This window comes from Nothobranchius furzeri, chromosome 13 (genome assembly GCF_043380555.1).
Source record: "Nothobranchius furzeri strain GRZ-AD chromosome 13, NfurGRZ-RIMD1, whole genome shotgun sequence".
Lineage (NCBI taxonomy): Eukaryota > Metazoa > Chordata > Actinopteri > Cyprinodontiformes > Nothobranchiidae > Nothobranchius > Nothobranchius furzeri.
The window spans coordinates 59,219,968-59,236,437 of record NC_091753.1 but is presented as its reverse complement, the minus strand read 5'-3'; the positions used below and the strand labels follow the sequence as shown (position 1 = coordinate 59,236,437).

At 46.0% G+C, this 16,470-nt stretch overlaps 1 protein-coding gene across 1 annotated transcript in view; it reads right to left on the bottom strand.

The window, feature by feature from the left end:
• Positions 1-16,470, bottom strand: part of eml2 (EMAP like 2) — a 32,237-nt gene that overhangs the window by 1,172 nt on the left and 14,595 nt on the right. Inside the window, 17 exon segments of the mRNA XM_070543702.1 lie at positions 1,527-1,657; positions 2,888-2,983; positions 3,095-3,182; positions 5,758-5,855; positions 5,931-6,019; positions 6,135-6,202; positions 6,278-6,409; positions 6,485-6,610; positions 7,578-7,732; positions 7,959-8,058; positions 8,170-8,304; positions 8,380-8,475; positions 8,566-8,676; positions 8,756-8,825; positions 10,218-10,367; positions 12,716-12,845; positions 14,174-14,202. Of these exon segments, the coding sequence (XP_070399803.1) occupies positions 1,527-1,657; positions 2,888-2,983; positions 3,095-3,182; positions 5,758-5,855; positions 5,931-6,019; positions 6,135-6,202; positions 6,278-6,409; positions 6,485-6,610; positions 7,578-7,732; positions 7,959-8,058; positions 8,170-8,304; positions 8,380-8,475; positions 8,566-8,676; positions 8,756-8,825; positions 10,218-10,367; positions 12,716-12,845; positions 14,174-14,202 (1,804 nt within the window).

Genomic DNA, 16,470 nt, shown 5'->3' with positions numbered 1-16,470 from the left:
AAAATAAAAAGGAAAATGTTTTTAAACCCGAGTCTAGTTTTACAGGATGCAAGAGAAACGTTTTGGGGTTTTAACCAGATTCCAGCGCCTTTAAGCCGTGAGAATACTGCAAAATCCAAACCATTTTCAAGGATTTGAAGGACCTTTTAGGACCCTGCACCCTACACACCACATTTTAACAAACGTCTCAGATAAACGTGTCCAGCTGGCGTATTCTTACGCGGGTTTTCCACCAGATGGAGACTAGACCCGCTTTCCCGACGAGCTCAACGGCGTGTCCCTTGCCACGAGAGCGTTTCCGACACGAAACGGCAGCGACGGTGTTTGATGCAGAGACGACATGCAAGTAGAGACTCGTAGACTATCCATTGGGGCTGGTGTAACAGTGGACCACCATCTTGGATGGGTCTCCATTTGCCCCAGTACCCTGTGGTGACTCCAGTTGGGTTTGGAGCGTGAAGAACCCACCCAAGATGGCGGTAACACTGTTGGGCTCTCCAGCGCCCAATGGGCCGTTTACCTCGACCATGGTCCTCGGGTAACAATGAGCTTGATGCGTTTTGGAAGTGTGGGACATAAAAACCAAACGCAAAGTGTGATTTTAGCAGAGTGATGCTTCTAGGCCAGAGGCTGCACTCTACACTTCGTGGACATTAACGCTCACAGATTCGATGGAAAGCCCGAGTTGGAGTCAATCCAATTCAAGATGGCTGCTGCAACCAAGTGACGTTAGCAAACCCAAAGAATTGCTATAAAATCAGTCAGTTTTACAGAAAAGGAGCTCCGTTGTGGTTCCATAGCAGTTTAGTGACTCTTTAAGGACTTTTGGGATTTTGTGTAATATTTTCAACCTGATGTGACCCTCGGGGAAGACGTCTCAAACATGGCCGCCCAGCTCACGTCACATCTAATTAAAGATGATGGACTAAAGTGACCCGAGTCTGATTTAAAGAGAATAATCTGATTTGTGAGACAAAAGTCAGAAACAGACCAAAGGGCTGGATGTGAGGATGTTGTGTTTATTAGTGCTACAGATAAAAGCACCGAGTGTTAACGTGTGTTGTCGTCCTCCTGCAAGAGAAAACTCTGGAGATGGGACGGTTTTAAATAACGTACTTAATGTTCGGCTCTGTTCGTGTGCCGCTGGACGAGTGGCAGATCCCAGCTTAGCTTTGTGTGTGTTCACTTATTTGGGATGTGCTACAAATGAATCTTTAAATCTTTAAATGATAGAAGAAGGACAAATAAAAAGAAGCTTTTACACAAATGTATGAATTTTTTTTTTTACTTTTGTTGGTTTGAAACACGGATTTTAAGCTTTTTTCTTTCCTCAAAAGCATGAAATGAAACTTTTAATGAGTTATTTGTGACGTCTGGGTTTAAAGAGGCCATATGATGGAAAACCACCTTTACCGTGTCATATTGGTACTTCCTCATGAAAACCACCCCTAAACCTGATTTTGGCTGAATGAAGGGACGGTGTCGTGTGCAAAAACAGCATGAAAGAGTGAAAGAGCGAGACCAACCCTCGGTTGAGAACAGGGGAAGGAGAACAAGTGCACTTTGCCAAAGTCATCAGCAGAGGCCAGCAGGGATTTGTCATGTGACCGGCACACGGCGTTGATGTCTGTGCCGTCTGCTCCATCTGGCCAAACTCCTGCAAGACACAGGAGGAGAAGACCGGGGGGGGGGGGGGGGGGGGGGGGTATGGGAGACAAATATTGATCTGTTCCGTTTCTGTTGGTAGGACAACACAAACGAAGAACGTCAGCCAAGACAACAATACTTAAATCCTGGAGGTACAAGCCTTAGGCCGCATTAATGTTCTGCTTTTCTGGTTTTCAAGGCATTTATCAGATTTTCTTCAGCTGCTGGTCTTTCTCAACAAGCCATGATTCATTCATTCATTCATTCATCCATCCATCCCCAGTGAGTCGTGGAGGATGGCTGCTTATACTGAGCCAGGATTCTCTGGAGGTTTCTTCCTGTTAAAAGGGAGTTTTCCTCTCCACTGTCGCTGCATGCTTGCTTAGTATGAGGATTGCTGTAAAGACTCTGACACTAGTCAGTGACTCGATGCAACCTGCTGGGTTCCTTATATAGGATACTTGTTACTGATTGGCTTAATGACCTGACCTGTGTTGGAGTGTGAAGCAGAGGTGTGACCAAGTCACTGCTTTGCAAGTCACAAGTAAGTCACAAGTCTTTCCAGTCAAGTCTCGAGTCAAGTCCAAGTCAAAGACAACCAAGTCCAAGTTGAGTCCAAAGTCAATGGTGTGGAAGTCCAAGTGAAGTACAAGTCCTTAACTCTGACTTTTCAAGTCATATTCAAGTCAACTGACCAACTTCAATTTAATGACGATGAAAATAAATTCCAGAGATAAAAATTCTTAAAGTTTAGTTTATTGCTGCAGAACAAAATCAAACCCTGAACCAAGAATGATTTATGATTTTTGTCCATGTCGGGCCACTTTTGTGCTAAAATATCGAATATGCTCAAGTCATCATCAAGTCAACAGATGCAAGTCGATTCAAGTCGCAAGTCACTGGAGTTCAAATCCGAGTCAAGTCAGAAGTCTTTATAGATGTTATCAAGTCAAGTCAGAAGTCATTAAAATAACGACTCAAGTCTGACTCGAGTCCAAGTCATGTGACTCGAGTCCAAGTCATGTGACTCGAGTCCACACCTCTGGTGTGACGGTCCTTGAGACGACGCTGGTCCTGATTTGTTATAGCTAAAATTGAATTGTATTTCTTCTACAAAGAACTTCTTACAAAAATGTCTGCAGACTTGATCCCAAACATGCGTTTGGCTTTAATCTCACTCAGCAGAGCTCGAGTTCTCGGTCTGACCGATCCACTAGTGTTAGTCATCTTAACAACCCACCGAAGGTGTTGAAGCTCAGAGTGCAGGTAGCGGTGGCCCACTGCAGGTTGCGTATGGTGTCCATGTTGGTGACGTGTTTACCATTTGATGCCTCCCCTAAAAAGTGCAACCATGATTCATCCGTCATCAGTTTTGCTTTCATTGTGAAGTTTTAGCTGAAATTCTCACACAGAAATGCAAACAGACAACAAACAGAAGAGGACCTACAGAAGAGGATCTCGTAATCTCCTGAGTTGGTGACGAGGTATTTGCTGTCTGTAGACCAGTCCAGGTGGGTGACAAAGCTGGAGTGGCCCTGAGGGTCAAAACCAAACAACATTCGTTCTTAAACCAGTCTCCTGGGTTCAACCGCCACACACACACACACACACACACACACACACACACACACACACACACACACACACACACACACACACACACACACACACACACACACACACACACACACACACACACACACACACACACACACACACACACACACACACACACACACACACACACACACACACACACACACACACACACACACACACACACACACACACACACACACACACACACACACACAGAGTAAGGAACATCTGGTATCGTCTGACCATATAAGGCCCTCGGAGAGTTTCCTACACGTCTCAGAACAGCTGGCTCTCCCGGGGCTTCCATTTGGAAAATGTAAAACTAACATTTGTAAACATTCCCAGTCGCTGTTTAGTTTGTGTGAGTCAGGAAGCCTAGGGAGTGGGAGACAACCTCAGCAGGTGGAGATATATTTAGAATAAATCAAAGGTTTAAACGGAGCCATAATTTTGGACACGACCCACCTAAAGCTCCCATCACAGCTGCTGACTCAGCGGGATTCTCCGGTTTACACACATCTGTTTCCAGCTGCGTCACAGCTCGTGCGTAGCACCGATTTTACGAATCGTATTTACCCATCTGTACTAGAAATGTTCTTAAATGCAGGAACAGCCCTGACCAACGTATGAACAGCATCTAGTGGTAGGATGGGGAACCGCAGTACTGAAGGTCTCAGCCGTCCTCGCATGGTCCTCATCCATGAAATGTTTACCCAATAAACAATAAATAATAAATAATGATGTCGGTGGAAAAACAGCTTTTTCACATAAGTCATGCTAAAACCAATAAAAGATACGTTGGACCAACAGGAATCTGACAAATAAACATAATACGGTTATTTGAGGGCGCTTCTGTATGTAGATGACAGAACAGACCCGAGCACCTGCGTACGCACAGGTGGGATTTATCACCGACGATTCTTGAGGAACGTGCGTACGAGAGGCCACCGCACGTTTCATAGATCAGGATTCTGTCTGTTCGTACGAACGTTCCAACTGTAATTGGTAGACGGCTCTCCCTTGCCCCGCCTCCAACATGCCTCCATCTAAAAGGCTAGGTTATCCAGAGTTATCTCTGTAGTTATGCTGCTATAGGCTTAGACTGCTGGAGGATACACTGACCACTTTCCACACTCTACTGCTTTCTTCTACAATCTGCTCTTTAACTGTATTATTTCCTGCTATTTCAGCTGTGTGTGTGTGTGTGTGTGTGTGTGTGTGTGTGTGTGTGTGTGTGTGTGTGTGTGTGTGTGTGTGTGTGTGTGTGTGTGTGTGTGTGTGTGTGTGTGTGTGTGTGTGTGTGTGTGTGTGTGTGTGTGTGTGTGTGTCTGTTCTGTCTTCTCCATCCCCAGTGAGTCGTGGAGGATGGCTGCTTATACTGAGCCAGGATTCTCTGGAGGTTTCTTCCTGTTAAAAGGGAGTTTTCCTCTCCACTGTCGCTGCATGCTTGCTTAGTATGAGGATTGCTGTAAAGACTCTGACACTAGTCAGTGACTTGATGCGACCTGCTGTGTGCCTTATATAGGAAACTTGTTACTGACTGGCTTAATGACCTGACCTGGATTGGGATGTTTACTGTGTGAAGGTCCTTGAGACGACTCCTAAATAACAACAATAATACTAATACTACTACTAATAATAACCCTAACAATAACAATGATAATGATAATAATAATAATGATAATACTACTACTACTACTAATAATATAATAATAATAATAACAATGGTAATGATCATAATAATAATAATAATAATAATGATAATGATAATAATAATAATGCTCATACTACTACTACTAATAATATGATAATAATAATAATAATAATAATAATAACAATAACAATGATAATAATAATAATAACAATAATAATATAACAATAACAATGACAATGATAACAATAATAATGATAATAATGATATTAATAATGATAATAATGATGATAATAATAATAACAATAACAATAATAATGATAATAACAATAACAATGATAATATAATGATAATAATAATAATAATAATGATAATAATGATAATAATAATGATAATAATAATTAATACTAATAATAATTAATAATAACAACAACGATAATAATGATAATGATAATAACAATAATAATAATAATAATGCTAATAATAATAAATAATAATAAAAACAACAACAATAATAATGATGATAATAATGATAATAATAATAATGATAATAATAATTAATACTAATAATAATTAATAATAACAACAACGATAATAATGATAATGATAATAACAATAATAATAATAATAATGCTAATAATAATAAATAATAATAACAACAACAACGATAATAATGATGATAATAACAATAATAATAATGATAACGATAATAATAATAATAATGGGTGCTGTATAAGTAAACTTGAATAGGAAGGAATATGGGAAAGTTTCTATGAACGTTTGATAAATGAGGCCCGGATGCCCAGGTGACTCTGGTGGAACAGGGTTATCTTTGGCGCATTCGATGAAGATCCACCTACCACACACTTTCCCGCTCGGCTGTACTTTCGCCCGTTCTCGGTCACGACGTAGATGTACACTAAGTTGTCGTGAGAAGCAACGGCCAGGTGGTTTCCATCTGCAGACACAAAGGGCTCAGGGTTCACAGCAGCTACAGAACTCCAGGTTCACCTTAAGTTGAGGCGTCGTTTACCTGGAGAGAATTTGACATTGGAAATGACCTCACTGCCATCTGTGTGCACGGTCACCAGGTCCCGGGTGTCTGTGTCCAGCACCAGCCACCTGAAAGACAGGTGCTGTTAAATCCTCCTCCAAATACACCTGCGCTCATCCAGGTGGACCCTTCCACCAACGAATCAAAAGTCTAACTGGTTTCTGTTCTTTTGGGACAACAAACCTTCCAGTCGTGGTTCCCACAGCCAGAACCTCCCCACTGGGATGGAAACCTGCACACCTGCCTGGATCCTGATCAGAAAGGATTAAAAGAGTCTGTGTAACAATTAAATCAGCGTTTCATTTGGTGTTCGTTCACCCGCCCACCTCAATGGTCTTGCTCCAGAGGGGCTGGTGGGAGTTGGTGTCCCAGAGGTGGACCAGTTTGTCCTGTGAGCAGGTAACGAACTGCTCCATGGTGGGATGGACGTCCAGACCCCACAGCTCGTCCGTGTGACCCTTTAAAGATGTTTCATTTAACACACCTGGGCCTCTGACATCATCAGGGAAGAGCAGAAACAGGTGTTTTTCTACCTGAACGATTGGAGTTAAGGTGTCTGGGAAGGCTGCCCTGATGATGGCGTTCCTGGTTGTTCCGATGAAAAGTTCTCCTAGTTTACCTTCAGCCAGGACACGGATGGGGCCAAGCAACTCCTCCACCTGATCTCACACACACACGCGCGCGCACACACACACACACACACACACACACACACACACACACACACACACACACACACACACACACACACACACACACACACACACACACACACACACACACACACACACACACACACACACACACACACACACACACACACACACACACACACACACACACACACACACACACACACACACACACACACACACACACACACACACACACACACACACACACACACACACACACACACACACACACACACACACACACACACACACACACACACACACACACACACACACACACACATGCACGCACACACACACACAGAAACACGCACACACACACACACAGAAACACACATGCATGCACACACACACAGAAACACGCACACACGCACATGCACGCACACACACACATACACACACAGAAACACACATGCATGCACACACACACAGAAACACGCACACACGCACATGCACGCACACACACACATACACACACAGAAACACACATGCACGCACATAAATAAATAAATGCAATTAAAAATGTTTCTAATGAAAAGAATGAAATAGCTAATTTATTATTTATTTTTACTTTAAAGCCAGAAATCAGAATAAAATTATCACTAAATTCAAATCCAAAGACAGCAGGAACGTTCGGCGGGTTTCGGGTCAGATGTAGAACAGAAAGATGCGTCGGTAACGACGTGATGTACAACGTCTCCCATCAGCTTCTGCGAGAGGACACGCCCACAGGAAACCCAGTTTCAGCTAAACACCCAGTTCCTCCCGATGAAAAGGACAGAATCCAAACGGAAGATTAATGACTCATAAGCAGCTCGTAGTCGTGATGCAGCGGCGTTCCTGATGATGATGTCAGAACGAGTCTGCTGACCTCCATCTACAACACTACGGTAGGTTGGTTTTTGATACACGGCCCTCCGCACCGCCGTACCTCCATCTCAGACTGCTTCCTGTAGTTGCGGTCCCACAGCACCACCTTGCGATCCTTCCCACCTCCAGACACCATGGTGCCATCCTTCAGAACACAGACGGAGAAAACGCCGCCGTCGTGTGCGCCTGAGACCACCTGGCTGATGCGGTTGCCTCCTGTCGCCACCCAGAGGACACAACAGGTGTGGATTAGAAGACCACAGTAGCACTAAACCGTCTTTCTTAGCTGGTGAGGTGGTCTGCTCGCACGTTTAGATGTTTAACTCCAACAACTAAAATGCAGAGGTCCGTTTTATCATCATCATCATCACCATCATCATCATCATCCGGGACGGGTTTACTTTGTGGATTTGGTTAGAAAAGCCCGACCGTCTGACTCTACCTTTGGCCCAGATGTAGATGTTTCCTCCTGAGTCTCCTGTGATGGCGTCTCCATTTTCAGCAAAAGCAACACACAGCACGTACTTCGGCTTCTCGTGTTTCTAGAAACAAATGTAGACGAGAAAAAACTGAGAAGCTGCATCTTCCAGCCCTGATGCACACCGCCCGGGTCCATCATGAACCGCCGGTGCTGGCTCTGGACCTCACCGTACCTCAAACAGGCCCTGCCTCTTGGTCAGAGTGCTGCCATCCATGGTCCAGAAGTTGATGTGAGACTTTCCACAGGTGACGATCAGGTTTGTGTCCAGAGGATGAAACACGGCAGCCAGCACGGAGTCGTTGGAGCACTGCAGGACAGGTAACAGAGTTCAGAGCAACACCGCCTGTTTTAGGACTCGTCACAGCCGAGGATGCGTCCGTACCTTCACATCCGCCAGCTGCTTCTCCTTCTGCCAGTTCCAGACCGACAGGATGTGGTCGTTGGCGTCATCCACCGCGCAGAGGAACAGCCCGCCATTCTGCAGATTACAGCAACCGTAGCTTAGCAAAGCGTAGAAAACACACCGATCCACGTTTAATCCGCTCACACCACCAGAGACGCCGCTCACCGACTTGGAGAAAGAAACGCACGTGACCGCTCTGTCGAACACGCCCATCCCGATCACGTGGAGCGTGTTGAGGCTCACGGAGTCCCAGACACGAACGTGAGGAGCGAGCAGCTGATGAAGCAGGACAGGAAATCGAGTCACGAAACAAACCGTTTCAAACAAATACAAAGGTGTTGCCACTGAACCGCACCTTTCCATCCTTGGAGTTTCCAGCCACTTGGCCCGTTGCTATGGTAACCATGTCAGGATGTACACTCAGACTAAAACGACATGAAGTAAAGAAATGACCAGCTGCTTTACTTGACCTCCGAGACATGACCCCACAGTCCAAACGTACGCCGAGTAGATACAGCCTCACCCAGCCGGTACCGATGCCAGCATGTAGGAGGCACGGTCAGCCGATGGTTCGTAGGCCGATCTCTACGGCCGATCTGGACGTTTTCCACCTTGTTGTCACGCTAAAATGTCACCAGCAACACCGGCGGACGCACAAAAGCTCTAGATGAGTTTCTGAGCTCTGAATTGAACAAACTGTTGAATCTGTGCTTTGCCTGAAATCAGACACCTGAACAGCGTTGGTTTGGAGTATTTATTACGGCGACGTTAGTAAAACTAATTCTGCAGCAGCACCGGACTGCCGAGGTCGTGCCCGGCTTTAAGTCGGCTCTACAAAAGAAGTAAGAAACAGAAAATCGGCCCGATACGTCGGTCTCCCCTAGTTCTCACATCGTCTTCATGTAGGATAAGACTTGTGAGGCTCACGGATCTTGGCACATTCCCATTTGCTGATCCGCAGATGATGTCAGCAGCGTCCCGTCTCCTCCTGTACCATCCCACGGGGTTTTCTATAGAAATCTACTTGGACTTGAAGGTACCGACTCGTAGTCTTGGTTCACTGCTCAGAGGAACAGTCATAAGGTCCGAGTGAGTTTTCGTCCCTCCCCTGGGGAAAGGGTCAGGGTCGGACCCTCGGACCGGGCTGGAGGGGGTTGTAATAACGCTAAATTACAAATGGGTAATATTAATAATAATAATAGTGGTAAATGTAGGGAAAGCGAGTGCGTCTCAGATTCAAATGTTCTGCTGTAATCAGACCGAGGGTTAACGTCTCTCCCCGTAAAGGATGATGCGATGATGGTGGAACATCCTAAGTTTAGGAACCGTTAGTCTCATGAGGCTTTTGTAAAATTACACAAACCAAACTAAATCTGGCGGTCATGTGACCTGGATGACCTGTTATTACTCAGGTCGGATCCAGATGCGTTTGTGATTGTCCCGTTTGGCCGTAGAAGAACCGGTCCATCACTATAAGATGTTGCTGGTTCTGCTTCTGCTCGCCAACAGAAACATGGAGGTAATAATGAAACCGACATGTTTATGTTACACTTAATGACACTTTGCACAGACTTGTAATGGATACTAGAGCATGTTAATGTTTCCTCTGCTGCTAAAGGAGCACCATCCATGCAACATGGGCGGGAGACGAGTCATTTTCCCAGCATGCCCCAGGAGAGGCTCCTAATTAAACCAAGGTTTTCGTTCCAGATCAACACAGAAGCACCTGCTGGTTTCCACTTCAAACACAGAAAACAGCTAAAACAAGGTGTGGAGGGAAACGGCAGGTTCTGCAGGTCGGCTCAGAAGCTTCTCACCATTTCACATCGTCGTTGTGACCGAGGTAGTGCCGCTGCTGCTGCTCCTCCGTGTTGTACAGAACCACCACCGAGGCATTGAAGTACACAATCTCCCCGGTCGGCAGCAGGTAGAGGTTGGAGCGGCAGTCGCGGCCGCGGTACCCGTACCTGGTCCAGGTTTAGTTAGGGAAGAAGGATGGGTGGGTGGAGCCGATTCCAACTCATTTCGTTGTCCGGGTTAGGGTTAGAGAGCAGAAGTGTAATAATCATTTCTGTTTGAGGAAACTTAATAAAAATGTCTTCATATTTGCTACGGGTTGGTTCCCTATGAGGGGAATGACCAGGAGAACAGGTCAGTCATCATGGACATTGTGGACTGGTCTGAGCGTATCCACCAGTGCTTGAACACCAGTAAAACAAAGGAAATGGTGACGGACTTCCAGAGAAACATCCTCCTCGCTCACCAGTAAACATCCAGGAAGCAGACATTTAAGTACCTGGGTGTTCACCTCAACAGTAAACCGTACAGGGGTCTCATTTATCAAACATGGCGTAGAATCCTTACCAAACCGTACTGAAGCTCAGCAAACAAAAATGTTCTTACGCCAAGCAGGTGTGTGATCTATCAAACATGGAGGACGCACAGCTGCACGCGATCTCCGCTTCATAAATCAGAGACTATCTAGACAGGTTCTCAGCTGCTTTTTAGTCACACCCCGCCCTCACCACGCCCACTTACTGCCATAAATGGTCGATGCAAAGTGCCTTGTGGATCTCATGCATATACATAAGCCGGCTGTTGCAGCGCTCCGCCAATGACATGGCGACCGTAGACCAAGGCAGATCAAGGAAGCGCTATTTCACAAGCAGAAGTTGAGGCACCTGTGGGTGAGGTGGAGAAATGAAAGGAAGTGCTTTTGCTAAACAAATAAGAGAAAATCCACGGTGATGGACGACAACCATACAGGTGGTTTTACTACAGCTTCCTGTGCCTTGCCCCCCAAAATGCCTTGAACCGGCCCTGGGTGTGTGACTGAGTTCTGAAGGTGATCTGAACTGTATCAGATGTATAAATATTACATGTGTATAACTTATTGTTTTATACAGGTAAAAACGTGTAGTGGAGATAAATCTACCTACATTTTACTTTGTTTTCTTGTTTTTATTTAACTATATTTTCCTGTCCTGTCTGTCTCTCATCTTCCTGCATCTCCTCTAAACTCTCCAGAAAAACTGCTGCCTGGATTCTTACTTTATCACCTCATCAGTTACTTCTGAGCAGATCAAAGGGTTCTCCTGACCTCAGAGCGGAGAGCGCGTTTCGACGCTGCGTCAGTGAGGTGACATCACCGCAGCACAGGTGATGAGCTCCGCAGTAGCAGAGCGCTTCAGGCACAAATAAGACAGAAAGTAGAGAACATGTGCGGACATGAACCATCGTGTGTTCATTATAGTTTTTTGGTTGCGCCACTTTGAGAATGGACCGTGCGCTGGAAGCAGCACCAACGATCAGCGCTGTGCCGCTCTCTGCTCAAGAGTCCATAAATGATGTAATATAGGTAGAAAACGTTTTTTCCGGCTCCCCTGGATGTGTAGGATATACAACTCCCCCATAGTCCGATCCCTGCTCCTGGATGAAAAGCCGGACATTTTCATCAATACAACCCCCCCCCCGACAGAGAGTGAAAAGTGGACATGTCTGGGGAAAACCGGACGTATGGTCACCCTAGTTTAATATAAAGCGGGAGATTACAGATACAGTGTTTTGCTCGTGCCCTTGCTGCCCAGGGCCCTTGAGTTCGTGGACCCTGGGCAATTGCCCAGTTGCCCATATGGTTAATCCGGCCTTGCGTGCATCCCTAATCAAAGCAGACTGACTGCAGCTGAAGTCGCATATCTGAAATCATCCGGTTCATTTGGGATCAGGCTGGGAATAGAGGTGCATTCCTCAAACAAACGCCAGCAAAAATGCATCTCAGTCATCAACAACTCCGCTCCGAACTCTCGGGTTTGCGACAGCTCTCGTCATCCCCGTGCGTGCTGGGACTCGTAGTTTTCTTAAACAGCTTTGATCCTAAACTTCAGAATTGTTCAGGTTGTTGTAAACTTTGTGAAGTGAAATTTGTGGCGTTGTTATTTACATCATGCTCCGTGGTTATGTTCAGAGGAAATTAGCTTTAGCGCTAGCTTCCGTCTGTCTAGAATTGCATTATTTCCCACCAGAACAAAACCTCGGATTAGGAAAACACAAAACGGCAACAGCAAACTACAGATGTGACATGAGAACGGTTGTAACCGGTCTCGTTGTGATCAGCTGTCAGCTCATCGGTCTGATCAGAACTAATCTCTGTTTCTCCAAACTGAGGTTGCTCTGACAGCTTTTTACAGGTAAGATTTTAACTGTTCATCGTTTCCACAAAACCCCACTTCTAAGAATCGGAACCATCTTAAACAACTCGATTTGTTTTATATTCGAGGTCTGTCTGTTTAGAAGCTCCTCCCAGTTTAAAGGATACACCCACTGGAGCTTCAGCTTCTTGCTCGGCAGCGCCACCTTCAGGTCAAGGCTGTAGTTCTCCCTCTGCTGGCTGGGGATGTGCATGGTGACGGGACGACCTCGGAGGAACATCCTCACGTAGCCGTCCTCTGGAGAGAGGAACAGAAGAGGAGAATCAGAAGGTTGAGGAACTAAATGGAGGGGAAGGTCAAACGCGCTGATCCCATCACGGTTTTCCACAGATCTGCAGCTTCCCACATCTTCCGGACTCAGAATGGGTTTGCCTTCTGAATCTTCCTGAAACATCTTTGATAAAATGAAGTCAGACCCCTGAGAACCGAATTTATCTTCAGAGAATTTCTCTTTACGTTAGCACGTGTGTGTGTGTGTGTGTGTGTGTGTGTGTGTGTGTGTGTGTGTGTGTGTGTGTGTGTGTGTGTGTGTGTGTGTGTGTGTCTAGATCTGTGTATGTGTGTGTGTGTGTCTAGATCTGTGTATGTGTGTGTGTGTGTCTAGATCTGTGTGTGTGTGTGTGTGTGTCTAGATCTGTGTGTGTGTGTGTGTGTGTCTAGATCTGTGTGTGTGTGTGTGTGTGTGTGTGTGTGTGTGTGTGTGTGTGTGTGTGTGTGTGTGTGTGTGTGTGTGTATGTGTGCGTGTGCGTACGTGTGTGTGTGTGTGTTTAGATCTGTGTGTGTGTGTGTGTGTATATGTGTGCGTGTGTGTGCGTGCGCCTAGATCTCTGTGTGCGTGTGTGTGTGTGTGTGTGTGTGTGTGTGTGTGTGTGTGTGTGTGTGTGTGTGTGTGTGTGTGTGTGTGTGTGTGTGTGTGTGTGTGTGTGTGTGCGTGCGTGCGTGCGTGCGTGAGCCTAGATCTGTGTGCGTGTGTGCGTGTGTGTGTGTGTATGTGTGTGTGCATGTGTGTGTGCATGTGTGTGTGTGTATATGTGCATGTGTGTGTGTGTATATGTGCGTGTGTGTGTGTATATGTGCGTGTGTGTGTGTGTGTGTGTGTGTGCGTGTGTGTGTGTGTGTCTAGATCGGTGTGTGTGTGTGTGAGTGTGTGTGTGTATATGTGTGCGTGTGCGTGTGTGTGTGTGTGTCTAGATCGGTGTGTGTGTGTGTGCGTGTGCGTGTGTGTGTCTAGATCTGTGTATGTGTGTGTGTGTGCGTGCGTGCATGCACCTAGATCTCTGTGTGCGTGTGCGTGCGTGTGTGTGTGTGCGTGCGTGTGCCTAGATCTGTGTGTGTGTGTGTGCGTGCGTGCGTGCGTGCGTGCGTGTGTGTGTGCGTGCGTGTGCCTAGATCTCTGTGTGCGTGTGTGTGTGTGTGTGTGTGTGCGTGCGTGTGTGTGTGCGTGCGTGTGCCTAGATCTCTGTGTGCGTGTGCGTGTGTGTGTGTGTGTGTGTGTGTGTGTGTGTGTGTGTGTGTGTGTGTGTTAGGCTGATGAATAACTTTATGAATGCAGAAGGTGTCTTACCTGCGTTGAAGGTGCATTCTTTGGATTTGCTGAAACAAAGAAACAAAAGACAGATTAACATGTAATCCAGGGTCAGATTAACATGTAATCCAGGGTCAGATTAACATGTAATCCAGGGTCAGATTTAACGTTCAGAAACAAACAATGAAGACTTATTAGGTCTTCACACAGCAAACTAATGGAGATGCGCCACTGGCTCCAGAGTTACCCGCTCCCGGGTAAACGGTTTCGTCTCTGCTCCACAAGCAGCAGCAGCTCATTACTCAGATTAACCGAGTCAGAGAGAGAAAGAGCCGAGTCAGCATAAACTGACAGCTCCTTGTTTTACCGACGCCACGGAGAACAGCCTTTAGCCTGCTGAGGAGGGGATGGGAGGATGCTCCTCATCTAAAACCATCGGCCTGCTGCCCCTTTGGGTTTCCTCGTCTCTGAGGACTAAATCAGCTAAAGGTGGGGTAAAGATCGCTGTTGGGTTCTAACTTTATTCTGGTTCCATCTGCTGCTCACCCTTCTGGTCTTCGATGGTTTTATGGATGAAGATCTAAAAGAAAATGTCAAAAAGGAGCATGTGACTCGCACGAGTTTATTAACTTCAAAAGAAAGAAGCTTCCTCCGCTTCATCTTGAGAGAAGAAAGGTTTGTGGCCTGCAGCAACCAGACGAACCTCTTTAATGTGTCTCCCGAACAAAAGGCTTCAAATCAAATCTGCTCAAAAATGTTCCGGACACAGTGGTGACCTGCGGTCGGCCGAACGCGAATCCGATCCAACAAAAACGTTTTTCCTGTTAACTCCTTCATGGTCGGCGGAGCTTCATCCAGATGTTTCCGGTCGGAACGGCTGTTTCTTTATGCATACTTGTGTACTCACGTCCTTCCATAACAGCAAGTTTGTTCAAAGTTCCCGGATGTGTTCGTGCTCCGCCCATCTCCTAGCCGAGTGAACTGGACCAAATTCTTGCTTTGCAAAGTTTGGTCTAGGCACGCTCCGCTGGAACCTCCGCAGCTCCTACCAGGACTCTGGCTGGCCAATCACAGCTCTCTAGAGGGGTTTCAAACACATAAAGAGCTGTGATTGGTCCATAATGGTGGGCCAATCATAGTGCTCTGTCTGCTTAGTGAACAAATCACAGAGCTTTATCCGCTTTGTGGGCCAATCAGGGCACTCTATATGCCTGGTGGGTGGGATGATGCAACAGAGTGAAACAAGAGTACGTCACATTCATTGTCCAGTAGCATGTGGAGATCATTTGAAAGACAACGGTAGAACCCGCCCCACAACCGAGAGCCGTCAATGGAGCGTGGCCAGACTAATAATACATTTATTTAGTCTGGCTTGCCAGGCTAGCCATCTCATCGAGGACACGTCATGCATCCTTCTACGGACTTGGGACAGCAAAGTCTCCCACAATGCACTGCTTTACAAACCGTTAAACTCTGAACGTCAGAGGAAAAAGCTGTAAAAATGTTTTATATTAGACGCATAAACAATGTAAAGTTGTCTGTGATTGTCCGTGTGTAAACTCCACATTTTGCTTTAAGTATTTTATTCTTCACGATCCCTCAAAATGCTAATTAGCTAACCCGCTATCAAAATAAAAGCAGCACAACTCTCTTCTGATACTAAATAAACTTTTTTTTTATTCATTACAGTGCGGGTTGGGATTGGATTATTAGGTCTATGGTTGCGATAGAACACACACACACACACACACACACACACACACACACACACACACACACACACACACACACACACACACACACACACACACACACACACACACACACAGAAAGAGTCTAGAACAGCAGCTTTCAGGTTCTCCGTCATAACACACAACTAAAGTTGTCAATCTAAACCCTCATCAGCAGTCTGGCTGGCTGTTCCTGAATCAGCCTCCTGTCGACCAATCACAGCCTCACTCTGAGCCTTTCAGGGCTGACTGAACCAACCTGTCGGGATGCTGTCAACCAATCAGCTGACTCAGAAGCAGCGACGACAAAGGCTGAATCAGGAAAATCGTTTTGTAAAATCACAAAAACGTTCGTTAAACAGCGTCTTTGTGTCTGGAGGCGCTCGGATCTCGGATCAGTGACCAGAGATCATGAAACAGGAACACAGATGAGTCACCAGAGCCTCTTTGTGTTAGATTAAAACACCAAGCTCCCGAAGAAGATTAAAGGAGAACAGATGGCCAACGTGAGGACCTGTGTAGCTCCTGGTTTGTCTCTGAGCAGCCTGGCTCCTTTAAACAACCACATAATGACCTGTTTGTTTGTATCTGTGTGTGCGTGTGTGT